At 46.7% G+C, this 15,133-nt stretch overlaps 1 protein-coding gene across 3 annotated transcripts in view; it reads right to left on the minus strand.

Annotated features, from left to right (window-relative positions):
• CD164L2 (CD164 molecule like 2) overlaps positions 1–15,133 on the minus strand; it is a 62,952-nt gene that overhangs the window by 12,399 nt on the left and 35,420 nt on the right. For 2 of the 3 annotated variants that reach the window (XM_048502204.1, XM_048502203.1), the window contains exons 3-5: positions 7,259–7,336; positions 4,276–4,365; positions 966–1,128 (exon numbers count right to left, since the gene is read on the minus strand). In XM_048502204.1, the coding sequence (XP_048358161.1) occupies positions 966–1,128; positions 4,276–4,365; positions 7,259–7,336 (331 nt within the window). Of the gene's footprint in view, positions 1–961; positions 1,129–4,275; positions 4,366–7,258; positions 7,337–15,133 lie in introns of those variants that run through there. The other variant, XM_048502205.1, reaches the window with a different exon arrangement.

A 15,133-nucleotide genomic window follows, 5' to 3' on the forward strand; every position in this document is an offset into this window, starting at 1 on the left:
ATAAATACCTCCCCAGGTTCTTAACTGCCCTCTGGCTGGCCCTGGATTAACCTAAGCGAGGAGCAACAAATCAATGGGAAGCAGCCGACTGCAAAACCTGATGTGCCCCGAGACTAATTTAGGTTGCTTCCCAGTTTTTAAAAAAGGCTCAAGGCCGCTGCAGGCAGCCCAATTCAGATTTTTCTTTTTTTAAAAAAATCATCCAGCATGAGGCAGAGTTCTGGAAAATTCAAAACCCTGTGCAGTGTTTTGTGACAGTCCGGTTGGGCCTCTAGCCCTTGGTTTTGTTTTGGGCCAGTGTAGCAATGGGTAACCGCTGCACTCCATACAAAACAACGGAGCACAGAACAGCAGGTCGGGAGCCTGCTAAAAAGATGGCTTTAAAAAATGGCTAAAAAAACCCTCACACATTAAAGCCTTGATATTTTTGAAGCTCCAGAATGAGCCTTGATTTGTGAGGGTGGGGTGGGGTGGGGTTGGGGGTGGGGTGGGGGAAGCAGGGCTGCCCCCAGGGAAAGAAGAGAAAAGCAAAAGGAAACAAAAAGTGTGGCAAACCAGTTTGAGGAAGAAAGGAACATGGCTTGTCCACAAGACTGCAAATACCTGCTTAAAGGAAATGAGTCTCAGGAAGGTGAGTGGTATGAGAAGGTGTGCACAAACTGCACCAAGCTTTGTGGTGCCCAGTGGCAGGCAGAACTGCCAGTTCTTGAACACAGCTGGTCCTATGTATCTGCCATACAAAAAACTGCACAAAAGGGCAACGGAAATCTGAGTGCAGGTATGAGCATTGTGCGTGAAGACATGCTTGCCAAGAAATTCTTCCCACCCACCCCCCCGCTTTGGGCGAAGGGGTCTGATCCACCTGACTCCCTCTCCGATAGGGCAGCAGCTGTGGGCAAAGGTATGTCCCGAGTGGATTCTCTCCACCAGCCTCTCCCCCCAGTTGCCCCAGACAGGGAACTTACAGCGTCTGATAGGTGCTGTCCTTTGATCGGAGGAACTTGATGACGAAGAAGATGACGGCTTGGATGCTGAGCACCAGGACAATCCCGCCAATGAAGCTGGCAGAGTCAAAGCCCGCAGGGCGAAACTCGGGGGAACCAGTTAGCGGTGGGCTGGCTGTCGTACCTGGAAGGAACAAAAGCTGGGGGGGTTACTGGTGAGATCTCACCTTCTTCCGTCCTGTCTCTTTGGCATCATTTCCCCCTCCTCTTCCGTTTCCCCCTCATTTCCAAGCCTGTGAGGTAGGTTAGAAAGAGGTAAGGAAAGGAAGGAAGGAAGGAAGAAAGGAAGAAAGGAAGAAAGGAAAGAAGGCAGGCAGGCAGGCAGGCAGGCAGGCAGGCAGGCAGGCAGGCAGGCAGGCAGAAAGCAAGCAAGCAAGCAAGCAAGCAAGCAAGCAAGCAAGCAAGCAAGCAAGAAAGAAGCAGGGGTGGATTGAGAGGCAACCATGAGCATGGAAAAGGGCCAAGCCCCCTCCATCAGCTGTGCCCCGTCACCTGAGGAAGGAGGTGCTGCCATGCTTTTCCTTGCCAACTGCACCTCACACAAGCTAGTGGGGAAAAAACAGGTATTCTCTCCTTTCCCCTGCTCTCCAGACATGCCACATCTCAACGGGCACAGGGTGAAGCAAGGCACTGTTGTACCTGTCCTCCTCCTCTTCAGGTGTGCCATGTTTGGGCTGGCATGAAGGGAGACTGAGCATCACTGGGTTTCCTACTGCTTCTCACTGTGCCTACGCTCCTGCTCACCAGAACATTACTCCTGGGCCAGGAGAGAGTGAAGTTGAAGCCACCGGACTCCCTTATGCTGGCATCAGCACAGTGGGGCCATTGAGAAGTGTAGGTGCCTTTCGCAGAGGATGAAGCTGGATGCCACTGAATCTCACTGAGGGTGGGCATAGGACAGGGCAACACCCCTCTGGCATATTCCCCAGTGAAGTAAATGGCCAACCCATCACTGGAAGAATGACTGGCCCAAGGTCACTCAGCTAACTTCCATGGCAGAGAAGGGATCCAACTGCGTGCCTCCCGGATCACAGCTTGGCACTCAAACCACTCTATAACACTGGCATTACGTAAAGATACTTGGGAAAAAAATCTATCCAACCCAGGCTAGCCTGATCTAGTCAGCAATCAGAAGCTAAGCAGGATCGGCCCTGGTTAGTATTTGGATGGGAGACACCAAGAAGAAGTACTGCAAGGTTCATGATACAGAGGCAGGCAATGGCAAAGTCTCTTGCCTTGAAAGTGTTACGGGACTGCAGTAAGTCAGCTGTGACTTGACACACACACACATCCAAGCTTCCAGATAGCAGAAAAGATGGGTGAGTTCCTAAAGCGGAACAGGGCGATACAAAATTTCCCAACCAAACCTACATTTCAGTTCTCAAGATGAAGAAGAGGGCACCGTTTCTTCTCTTCCCTCCCCTCTGCATTCACCAAGCCTATATGGCGTAATACCGGGACCTGCAACCAAATGCTACTTGTGTTCATGCCCAAATCAGCCCTGCTGTGTTCAGTGGAGATTACTCACAGGAAAATATGCACAGGATATTTAGTTTCTGGAATTTAACCCTGTCAGTGCTCTATATGCCCAGTAGTTCTTTGGGTCAAAGTCTTTACCCACCGTGGTAAAGAAAAGGATTTTCTATCAAAAGGCTATAAAACAAGCACATGGGTGTGCTATGAGCAGAGGAAGAGCTGAAGCAATTAAATACAACCAGGAGAACCAGCACGGAAGCAAAGGAAAAAACCTTCACTTGCAGAGATAAACGAGCCCACAACTGCCCACTGGGAGCCTGCGCCGGATCAATAATTCACAAGGCTTTGAGATAGAGTTACTCACTTTAATTAGCCCAAAGCTCTTCGGTTCCTGGGCTCCTTTTCGGCAGGAAGATTCATTCTCCCCACGAGCACACAATCCATCTCCTCTGCCTGGTTTCTTTATTAACCGGCCCTTTCCCTTCTGTCTGCAGGCCCGGCTGGTTAAGCTTTGCTATTTGAGTACCACTGGATACAGCAAGAGTCCCTGAACTTCTTTTGAGCAACAACGGGCTAAGAAGCGGAACCATTTCTCTCTCCGTGTGTGTGTGTGTTTGTGTGTGACAGACAGACAGACAGACAGACAGACAGACAGACAGACAGACAGACTGACTGACTGACTGACTGACTGACTGACTGACTGACTGACAGAGACAGAGGGACAGAATGGGTGTGTATTAGAAAGGGGGAGAAAAAGAAGAAATCCGTGATCATTCTAATTCCTGCTACAAGCCTACTCTGCCAAAGAAGTTCCCTAGGCAGCCTTGGGCCGGTCACTTTCAACAGAACCTGCTTCACAGGGTGAATATGAAAATAATGAAGTTGCATATGCTTTAGATCCCCATTGGGAGAAAAGTCGAGCATCAAATATCTAAATAAAAAACAGGGTTTATGCACAAACCAGAAGATCAAGGTTTGCTGCATAAACAGTTTCAACAAGCCATGTTTTTATCATGACACGTGCAGGCAACCTTGGGGTTTTTTAAAGAGGGTTTATTAAGGCCATCTTCAGATCATTTCAGAACCTCTCAGTGGGACGTTGCTGATTTGGAGCCAGCAGAATTTGCAGCACAGATCTCCACCCCTGCATAGAAACAAGGTCCAATTGCTGCGCATGAGTAATGGCTTTGTTTCAATGCAAAACAGGAATCTTGGCCATCCTGTATTGTCCCCCCCGTCTTGCAAGATGAGTTCTATGGTGATTGACAGAACAACCATACAACATTAAAAAGAAAAGGCAGAAAGGCAAAACAGAAATGTCCTAGAACGGTGCTGAAGAAGAAGAACACAATCACGGACTGGGGGCGGGGGGGGGGGGAGAAAAAGATGAGAGCCAGCATGGTGTAGTGGTTAAGAGCAGGTGGATTCTAATTTGGAGAACCGGGTTTGATTCCCCACTCCTCTACCTGAGTGGCAGATGTGTTTCCGCACTCCTACATTCCTGCTGGGTGACCTTGGGCTAGTCACAGTTCTCTCAGAACTCTCTCAGCCCCCCCTACCTCACAAGGTGCCTGTTGCGGGGAGAGGAAGGGAAAGGAGCTTGTCAGCCGCCTTGAGTCTCATCACAGGACAGAAAGGTGGGGTATAAATCCAAACTCTTCTTTTTCTTCTGGTGAAGGCTGAAAGGCAAAGGGGGATTCTCTCTCTGTTGCATCTTGTATATCCACAGAAGCTGCTAACTACCTCCTGCTCCAACACGGGCCTTCTCTCTATCAGCCACACAGACACATCTTACCAGGGGTGCGGATCTCTGGCTCCTTTGAGGGCGGCTCCGGGGGCTCTTTAGTTGTTGGGCGTGGTGGCTCCTTGGTGGTCTTTTCTGGTGCTAGGATGAAGAGGTTGAAAATCAGGAAACTATCCTCAGAATTGTTGGTGCACAGAAAGCCACACCTGCTATCTAAATGTACTCTGATACTAAGCCCTGAAAGCCCTTCACTTGAGAAACCTTTTTAAGGTCCGACTCTTATTGCACCAGAGGTTACTAATTGTTTTTGCTGCAGGGAGAAACTTGGACCTAATTTACTTCTTAGCATTGTGCCACAGGATTTTACTCTGGCACAGACTGATATTTCATATCTCCAATATTAGCATGCAAAATAATTGCACAGTTCCGAAATACCAATGTTTTTGAGACCGAGTAAAACTCACTCTCTGCATCCGGTAGGTCAGCAGGTGCCATCACAATACGGCCATCGTGAGGGCTGGAGCGTCACAACATAAGCAAATTGCTGGATCCATCCCAGGCAGACACATTATAGCCATGAGCCCTCAGCCTGAACACAGACTGTCTGACATTTCTGAACATGGGAACCTTTTCCTCGGGTTGCGGCAGCAGCAAACTATCCGTCCTTTGAAAAACCGGAACTAATCAGTACCTCTTGCTCAAGGCAAAGAGCAAACCCTGCTCCCACAGTGGCCATATTATAATTGGCTCCTCCCACACTGCAACCCCACTGTGATAGCCGCCAGAGTCAGCATCGAGTGAGGCAGCTGCTGGGGCATAGGGCATCTGGCAGGACCCACTCCATCCAACATGGCCTTTCCCTGATTGGATCAGACCAAAGCCCATCAAATCTTTTGTCCCAGAGGCACACTGCCCAGTGAAGTGGGGGAAGAGGATACAGGCAGTCAGATTAGAGTTTCCAGATCTGGGTTAGAAAGGACTTAGAGATTTTGAAGGTGGAGCCTGAGAAGGGTGGGGACCATTGAGGGAGAGAAAGGGAGGGACCTCAGTGCGATATCATGCCATAGAATCGACCTTGCAAAGCAGTCGTTTTCTCCAGAGGAACTGATCTGTGTCACTTGAAGATCACTTGGAATTGTTATTCCAGGAGATGCCCAGCCACCCCCTGCAGTTTGGTGGCTGTGTGCATAGGGGTCTGCAACCTGTGGCTCTCCAGATGTTCATGGACTACAATTCCCATCAGCCCCTGCCAGCTGATGGGAATTGTAGTCCATGAACATCTGGAGAGCCACAGGTTGCAGACCCGTAGGCAGTGGGAAGGCATATGAGCAGGGCAGGGGAAGGATGCCCAGGCTGCCATTGGGATGTATAGGTGAGCAGGTGGGAAGGGGAGCCCAGGACCTCTCTGCCTGGGGACCCCAAAACCTGGAATCAGCCCTGCCCCCATTACCGTCAACATTCCAAAACTGCTCAGAAATTCAATGAAATTGGGGACCTCCAGCATAAAGCAGGGACAATCAATCACTATTCTTAAAAGGATCAGAACTTTGGGGTCATAAGAACATAAGATAAGCCGTGCTGGATCAGACGGAAGCCCATCAAATCCAGCAGTCTGTTCAAACAGTGGTCAACCAGGGCCATCCACGGAATCTAAACTGCAGCTAGTAAAGAGCACAGGAGTAAAAAAAGGAAGTACTTCCTCATAGTTAGTTTGTGGAACATCTTGCCATGGGACACTGTGAGTGACTACTGATGGAGAAAGCCTGGTGGAGGATCTGGGAGAACCAGATTCAAATCGCCACTCTGCCATGGGAGCTTGCTGGGTGACCTTGGGCCAATCACACACTCTTAGCCTAACTTATCATGCAGGGTTGTTGCGAAAATAAAAAGATGATGAGCAGATGAGCAAATGTAAGTCACTTTGGGTCCTCCTTAGGGAAACGGTGGGGTATAAAAAGTAAGCAAATAGGTGAAAAAAATTACAAGATCTAACAGATCCTCCATTGTTCAAAGGTAGAAATGCTTTAATCATGAAAGTCTAAAAACATTCTGGTCATCTTATGACAGTGGTGGCGAACCTTTGACACTCCAGATAATATGGACTACAATTCCCATCAGCCCCTGCCAGCATGGCCAATTAGCATGGCCAAAGGTTTGCCACCACGGTCCTATGATGTTTCTATACCCCCCTTCCTTCAAGGAAATCAGGGAATGAACATAGTTCTCCTCCACATTTTATCCTAACAACTACCATGTGCGATAGACAAAGTTGACAGCTCCAGATTGGAAGCTGGGGGAGTGAAGTCTGAGACAGGCAGGTTTGGGGGAGGGGAAGGATTTTGATGGGGTATAATGTCATTCAGTCCACAGTCTAAAGTGGTCATTTTCTCCAAGTAAAGTGATCTCTATCACCTGGATATCAGATTTCCAGCCACCACCTGGAGGTTCCACCATAATAATCAAGGCAGGTGTACAACAGGTACTGTCACAAATATTACACCCATGCGTACTCCAACTCACTAGGTGAGTAACATTTCAACATTATCTTACAATCATAAATATTCAAGAAAGATTTTTGTAAGTCAGTACACCGTCAGGTATGGCTATAAAATCTCTAGATTAGGTTTTTATTCGGCAGTCCTTTGTCAAGCCAATCTGAAATGTACAAATACAAATGTCAATAAATAAAAGTCTATCTAATTCTTTCATTTTCATATAATTAAACAAAAACCCAAAGAACCCTCCCAATACACTTACAAATGTTGAAATGTTACTCACCTAGTGAGCTGGAGTACACATGGGTGTAATATTTGTGACAACACCACCTGGAGGTTGGCAACCCTACAGTAGGCTAGGTTGACTATAACTGGCCCTCAATTCCACAGCAAGCTTCCATGGCAGATCTGATAAGGATTCGAACCTTAGTCTCCCAGATCATAATCCAACACTGTAAACACTACACTGACTTTACACCAAATCGCCTCATCTCCAGGAGCTTCTGTCATTGATTTTTTTTTAAAGCAGTAACTGTTACCTTCACACATGGTAGTGATGTTGTAAAAGGAACACTTCTCCTGGGCTGGTTCTCCCTTCCCCACACAGCTCCCAGAACCTAAACGTGGAGGAGAGGAAAGAAATGTGTGAATATGTGTATGTGGGCGGGTGGATGAGTGAGTGAGTGAGTGAGAGCCCTGCTGAACACTTTTTTTTTCTTATTTGGACCTACACAACCAGAAACAAAGATAAACAGTCATCACAGATTATAATTTAAAAACTGGAACACAAAAAGGTTGTTTACTTAAGATTTCTCCTGCTGCTCCTTAGCAAAACTGAACAGTTTCCAATTCAAACAAAAATTTAAAATAATCCCCAGACAATAAAGTGCCCTAAAACAACTGAGCCCCATTCCTGCAGCCAATGGCCAATGACCCGTGGCGAGGTGCCCGTAACTTAAGGAGAATTGGCTGGGGAGTCTTTGTTTTGGGGCATGTTTGGCATTATTATCCACTGTCCTGTTTGTAGCAGGGAAGCCTGGCAGGCATCATCCATCAGCTGGTCTCTGCTTGCATCCGAGGGGGCGTGGATGATGTTTCGCGGGTTCTCTATTGTACATGCGTGCTTTAATTTTCAATATAATCTTTAATTTTTATTGTTAAACATATCTATAGATCGATATATCAATTTATCAATCAAACTGATGCCAGGAATATGGTGGAAAGTCCCTGCTCTTTTTGGAGGGGAATCTTGGACTTAATGTCGGGGGCAAGTCATTCTCCGAGGCACCTTGTCAGAGAAGAGATATTTAAATGTGTTTTTTTCACTGTCCCATGCAATACATTCCACATATATTCATTCTACTATAGAAGTCAGTTTGCCCTGGAATTAGGCATTTTGTTTACTATCCCATGGTATACCATGAGAATAAGCCCTTTGGAATTGGTTTTTTAAGCACAGGGGTCCCCCTGGAAGCAGAACAGGCCGAGTTCAGACACAAGAGTTGTGCTATGAAGTAAGCTACACTGCTCCCCTTAAGTGCAAATAAAAACTACAATTCCAGTCTTGCAGGCCACAGATTTCCTTTGGCTGTGAACAGCAACATGATTGCCTTTAGAGGCTAGAGGCTCCTTCTTGATGATGAAATGATTTTTCATTTCTTTTCAACAATTGATATGTGGGATCCTGATCCAGAGCAAAGTTGTAGCTTTGGTGGGGAGGTTGTTTTATCCTCTCCCTGCCTTTTCCTAACCTGACATCATAAGACAGAGTTGTTTGTTTACTCTATTTGTTTACTCTATTTTGTTTGTTTGCTCTATTTTACTCTACACAGTAGTTCCTTGGACACATTTCAGATCAGAAATACAGCACTGGGGAAAAACGACCCCCTTATCATGGATCTTAATTGAGGCTCTCCAAACCAATCATGTAAGAGCAAAAACAAACAGAAACTTGGGCTCTCTGAACATGGAACTCCAATCTTTGCATCCTTTGGTTGGAAAGGTAAGTTGCCCTGAAAAGAAACATGGGATATAAAAATAAATTCTGCCCTGGGGGACACCTGTTTCTGGAAGGCCTACTCAATTCTCAGCCTTCGTGCCTTTTTCTTCATTGGCCTTGCTCCTCCCTCTGCCTAAGAACTGCTTATCTACTGTTCGTGTTCCGACTCTTGTCATTATTTATTATGTGATTAACATGCACATGAGCATCCCGTGATGTCACAGCAGCACAGCCAATCCCAACAGCAGGGAAACTGGCAAACCAGAAATGCAGTAAATCTTGCCAGTTCTCATGGGCTTGGTCAAAAGAATATTTTTATACTGAAAGTCTAACCTCAGTGCTTCAAGAGCAGTCTCCAACCCAGGGGTACACAACTCCCTCACATATTCACTGACTGAGTGGGAAGCAAAGAGAGAGCAAGTACACAGCCTCCGCCCTTTCCCTCCCCTCTTCTGCAGGGACAAACATGGAGGAAGTGGGTATGCAAGCCATTGCCAACCAGTGACATTGCAAAACAATAGTAGCTGAGCGGGGGAGGGAGAATTCATACAGCCGCTTCTTCCATGAGGCCACCCTGCAGAGGACCAGGCGATTGTGCGGAGGCAGGGGATGGGGCCAGCCCACTCTCACCCCCTCTCCCTCCCCACCCATTCAGTCAACGTGTGGGGCTGCCTTGGGCACTTCAGCTATGCAATCTTTTCCACGATGTACAAGAAACAGGCTTCTGCTGCTGGCCTTCCCAGTTCAATTGTGAATGTCAAGATACGGGGAGGGGGATTTTCAGAGTTGCGATCTGACAGTCCCAAATCTAAATGATAAATGGATGGAGGTAGCACTTCGAAACTGCACAACAACAAAAAATCCTGTTCCCATAACAACAAAGCGTGGGAAGTCACCCTACTGCAAGAGAGGAGAGGGTTTTTTTTAAAAAATCATTCATGGCAGCCACATGCTGCAGAATCAGGTCCTTTCCTCCGTAGCAATGTTTTATGGGGGAAAAGGTTTCACAGCAAACCCCGGCAGTTCTTCCTCCATGCCCAGGCAAAGTATGCCAGCCAGCAGCTGCTGGGACAACGCCACGCCAGGGGAGTTTGTTTCTCTGCCTACAAAAAAGCTGCTCCTTCCCTGCTCCAGCGAGCGCTCCCCTGGGACAGTAGTCATGGCAACGAACCAGGTGCACATCAACAGTGAAGCAGTGCTCAAGAGGCATCTTAACATCTTGACAACCCAGCCTGAAAAGTCTGCTTCCTTCCCACCTTATCCTTGTTTAAATTTTGTAACATCCAGGCTGATGCAGAGTTCTGGTGAGCTCAAAACTTTGCACAATGTTTGGTGTCAGGTTGGTCCTAAGCAAACGTCCTACGTGAACTTTGTTCTTGTTTTCAGATTCCGTGCAGACCAACATGACTGTACAGCTTTGTCTGTCTCATCCCAAAGACAGCTCTCCTGGGCAAGGAAGAAACTTCAGAGCTGCCGCATGGACTCTAAGGCCCCTTCCGCACAAGCAGAATAATGCGTTTTCAATCCAGTTCCACAACTGTTTGCAAGTGGATTTTGCTGTTCCACACAGCATCACAGAGCATTGAAAGTGGATTGAAAGTGCATTATTCTGCCTGTGCGGAAGGGGCCTAAGGGACCAACAATGTTTCACTCACACTTTTTTTGAGTTGAGCCACACAAAATGGACAAAAAAAAAAACTTGGGGGCAAGAATTGTCAAATGTAAGATTCTACACTTAGGCAGAAAAAATGAAATGTGCAGATATAGGATGGGCGACACCTGGCTTGACAACACAACATGTGAAAGGGATCTGGGAGTCTTGGTAGACCACAAACTGAACATGAGTCCGCAGTGTGATATGGCAGCCAAGAAAGCCAATGCAATTCTGGGATGTATCAATAAGAGTATAGTGTCTAGATTGCGGGTAATTGTACCACTCCACTCTGCATTGGTCAGGCCTCACCTTGTGCACTGTGTTCAGTTCTGGGAACCGCAATTTAAGAAGGATATTGGCAAGCTGGAACGTGTCCAGAGGAGGGCAACCAGAACGGTGAAAGGTCTGGAATCCATGCCCTGCGAAGAGAGACTTAGGGAGCTGGGGATGTTTAGCCTGGAGAAGTGAAGGTTAAGGGGGGAACATGATAGCTATGTTTAAATATTTGAGGGGATGTCATGTCATCATCATCATCAACCTTTTTATTGGCATAAGTTTAAAATACAACAGGGAGGTTGAGGAAAATCAAGTTAAAATAAATAGGTTCAGACATTTCCTGCAGTTAAAACCATAAATAAATAAATAAACTAAAATCTGTGGCGAATCTGCTGTGCCAGCGCCAGGAATTTGGCAACGTCTAGGGATCTCTGAGGAGACTGGTCACAAAGCAGAAAGAAGGATTTGACCTTGTCTGGTGAGTAGGCATAGTTCTCGGTGTGTGGGTCTATATATTGTCTTCTGGATGAAGTATATAGTTCGCAATCTAGGAGGATGTGCTCAATTGTTTCAATGGCTTTTTGTGAGCAGGGACACGTTCTTTGTTGGTATGGGATCTGGAGAAATCTGCCACTCAGGACTGCTGAAGGTAGGGCGTTCAGTCGGGCTAGCATTAAGGTACGTCGGAGATATGGTGAGGATATATTAGATATTTAGATAGATATTTATTATTACGGCCTTTTGGCCAGCCAAAGTGAGGATATATTGTAAAAGTACCTTGGTAGCCCTTTACTGAAGGGAAGAGGGTGGGAACCCTCCGGTAAAATGCCCTTCATGTATTGAGTAGATAGCAGTTGATTTTCGATGTCAAGTAGCCTTAGCGACAGAAGTTTGACTATTTGCGCTTCATCCATGTTTATGAAGAAGTCTAAAGCGAAGCCTAACGAATTAATTTTTTCCTTGATCAGGAGGCTCCAAGTGGAGAGGTAGGAATCCGAAAGCATTCGCTTTGTTAGGCTGTCCTGTTCTGGTCGGAAATGGAGGCGCAGCCAGTATCGAAGCGAGGAGAGCCATATACGTGTTTCGAGAAGATTTAGACCTAATTCCGAACATAAGGAGAGAGATGACACGCTGTTCGAAATTCCAAGTAGTTTGCGAAAGAAGCTAGATTGAATAGACTCAAGAGGCTTTAGATTACGATTTAGCCAGATTGGAGCACCATACAAGGTTTTTGGGATCAGTTTGCCTTCAAAGGCTCTCACTGCTGCTGGGATGCATTGACCCCCTTGGGAGTAGAAGAACCGCCTAATTGCTGCCGCGCACTGATTGGTGGAGAGGGAGATGTGCTTGTACTGCTCGGTCCAATTCAAGTTATATTGGAAACGGATTCCCAAGTAGTTGAAACTTTTGACTTGGTCAATTCTGTTCCCACTGATAGACCATGCTGCTGGTTTCCACGCTTTTGAGAATGTCACGATTTTAGTCTTCTCATAGTTTATTGTAAGTTGATTGCATTCGCAGTAGTCTGCAAAGGCGTAGAGTAGACGTTTCAGGCCTATCTTGGTACGCGAGAGTAATACCGTGTCATCGGCATATAGAAGGGTGGTCAAAGAGCGTTGCCAAGGATGGGAGGGTGAGCTCGAGTGGTTGGAGAAGGAATTTGGAAGGTCCTGTAGAAACAGGTTGAAGAGAAGAGGGCAAGGACACAACCTTGCTTGACACCTTATTAGAAATTATTTCGGGGGTGCATGAGCCGGTAGGATTGTACCGTATGCTGCAGGTGGTGGCAGTATAAAGTCTTTGGATGAGAAGAAGTTAGAGCTTCTCTTTCCCCAGAGCACTTAGTTTGTTCCAGAGAAGTTGCCTGGGGATTGAATCAAAGGCACTCCTCAGGTCGAGGAAATCGCATGGCATATAGTCCGGAGTTCTTGGTTTTTCTATATTTCTCGGCGAGGTGCCTCAGTACCGCACAGTGGTCGCATTACGTCGATGGAGTGGCCCGTGATGAAACCGATTTGCTCAGGACCAAGTACAGGAATGGCACATTCCAGAAGTTTCTTGCGGGGGTGAACCGCATACAGTCTCCCTGGGATAGATAGGAGGCTGATTGGCCTGCGGTGGAAGGTGTATCATTATTTCCTTTCTTAAAAATTGGAACAACAGTGGCTTTGGTCCAATCTTGGGGTGAGTGGCCGCTATTATCAATTGATGTGAAAAGTTTCGCCAATATAGGAGCCCAGTTTCCGGCATAGTTGGTAAAGATTTCAGGGAATAGGCCATCCGGACCAGGGGCCTTTCCATGTTTGAGTTTTCTAATAAGGCGGAATACCTCGGTGGTAGTGACTCGAGGCCATCTGGGCAGGTCTTCAAGAGCAAGTAGCTCCACATCGGGTTGATTGGAATCTGGGTCAGAGAAGATTTTATTGTAGTGCTCCCACCATGTTGAAGGGGTGATAGAGGAGGCCGAGGTGTGTGCGGTAGAGTTGCAAGAGCTGCCCTTTGAAATGAGGTTCCAAAATTGTTTGGTGTCCGTTTCTTGGCGTTGATTGTAGCAATCCAGATCAGCCCAGATTTTTTTATGCACCAGTACCTCTTCTTTATAATCAGGGGCTTTCTGGAGACTGGGTTTTGAATTGATTGGTATTGCGGTCATCCACGATCTGGCAGTTAGCATTTTTCGAGGAAAATACGATATATGAAAGGAGCTCTGACCGGTGTAGCTTTCATTTGATAGCACCTTAGGTCAAAGCTCCCTGGATGTTTTCTGTCCTCGCGGACTGAGTATGGCACTTTGTTCAGGAAGACGGTAGCCTTTATCAAGATGGCATAGGGATTCGGATACACGGACAAAGAGATCCTTCTAAGGAGAGTGTCAGACATTTTTTGAGGGACTCTGACGAGTAATCCTTCGAACACCTGCATTTTTCAAAGGCAAGAAGTTTGCACCTAGAAGACCGATTTGGTGCAAAGAACCCAGGATGGAAGACATTGGCTTTGGTTGAAACTGGGTTTGCATGAGTTGTTGTTGGGGAGGTAAGAGTCATGATTAGTTCATCAGGTGGTAAATGGTCACTTTCCGTTCTGTTTAATCACCTAGAAAGGAGGGATAATAGGAATCCAAGACGGAGGATTGGGTGAAGGCGATCATGTAGTCAATCCACGCTCCTTCCTTTGCGTGAGATATGCGTGAAGCTGCCTGGGTAATCTGTTTGAAATTTCCCATTGAGGATTATTTTATTTGTTGCTGAGCAGAAATTAATGAGTTCATGGCAGCTTTTGTTTGTTATGGGGTCTTGAGATACCCTCGGCAAAATGGGTGTTGTTGTTTTGGCGACAATGTCAGAGGCAGCTGAGGAAGTGGGATCTGTTTGGCCAATTCTGGCATTAAGGTCTCCGACTATAAAGCAAATCCAGCTCTGGGTGTTGGTGAAACTCTAATTCCTCCAGATAGGATGAGACTCTTTCCCATTGGAGCTGGGAGTGTTTTCTATGATCAACTTATTTGGTTGGAAAGAGTGGAGTAACTAACTACTATTAATTTGGATTATTGCCACTGTAAGTTATGAACGGCGAGGAGCCAGGGGTGAACATTGTTGTTAGAGAGGTACACTTAAGGTCTGAGATGGATTTTGAGTCAAAGGCAGCTTAGAGTCCAGCTTTCCAAAGCAGCCCTTTTTTGAGGGAGGCTAGCGTTGCGGTGGCTGATATGATTTATGAAGCCGTTGTAGCAGAATTGTTTCAGGAAGGGACCACCAATGTTTCTTGCAAAAAGATGATATCGCATTAAGTGGATTAAAAAGTCTTTGAAGGTCCCTACGTCCACTGGAGATTCTTTTGCCAGCCAGCAATAGCAATATTCCATGAAAGGCAACCTTGGAGGAATCCGGGGTTCTGAGGTGTTCCTGGATAGTCAATGTCGAGGGGTGTGATTTTCTGTAGGTTATCCTCTCCAATGTCATGGAAGATACAGCCATTTCCATCGGCAGGAGGGTTTTTGCAGGGGCCTTGCCCGTTGATGGTTCGATACTCCACATTGGGACTGCTTGTGTAGAAGGGGAGGGTATGTATTGGAGACTCGGCAAAGTTTCTTGTGCCCACGATTTTCCTGCTTTTTTTCCGGCCTGGGTGTTATTTTAGAACTTCGGCTTGACCATCTGTCATACTTCCAGCTCAAGGAAGGGTGCTGCACAATGCCATCTTAGCCATCTCAAGTCTGAGCTTTGAAAGGTTGCTTGTTTTTTGTCTGCTGGTAATGAGGTATCTAGTAAGAGGAGAGAATCAGGAGACGGACCCGTTGGGCCGGGTCTCTTTGGAGATGGCTTGCGTCTTTGATGTAATCGCTATACTGCTCCTTGAGGGGCTCAGGTGTGTCAGATCTCGTCTGTTAAGGGTGCCATTTTGCTCCTGCTGCTGCTCATGTTCCTGCTCCAGCCCTATCCCGTGAAAGTTTTGTGTATAGGTCACATTTTCTTTCATTTCCTTCCT

The sequence above is a fragment of the Sphaerodactylus townsendi genome, linkage group LG06 (genome assembly GCF_021028975.2).
Source record: "Sphaerodactylus townsendi isolate TG3544 linkage group LG06, MPM_Stown_v2.3, whole genome shotgun sequence".
Taxonomy (NCBI): Eukaryota; Metazoa; Chordata; class Lepidosauria; order Squamata; family Sphaerodactylidae; genus Sphaerodactylus; species Sphaerodactylus townsendi.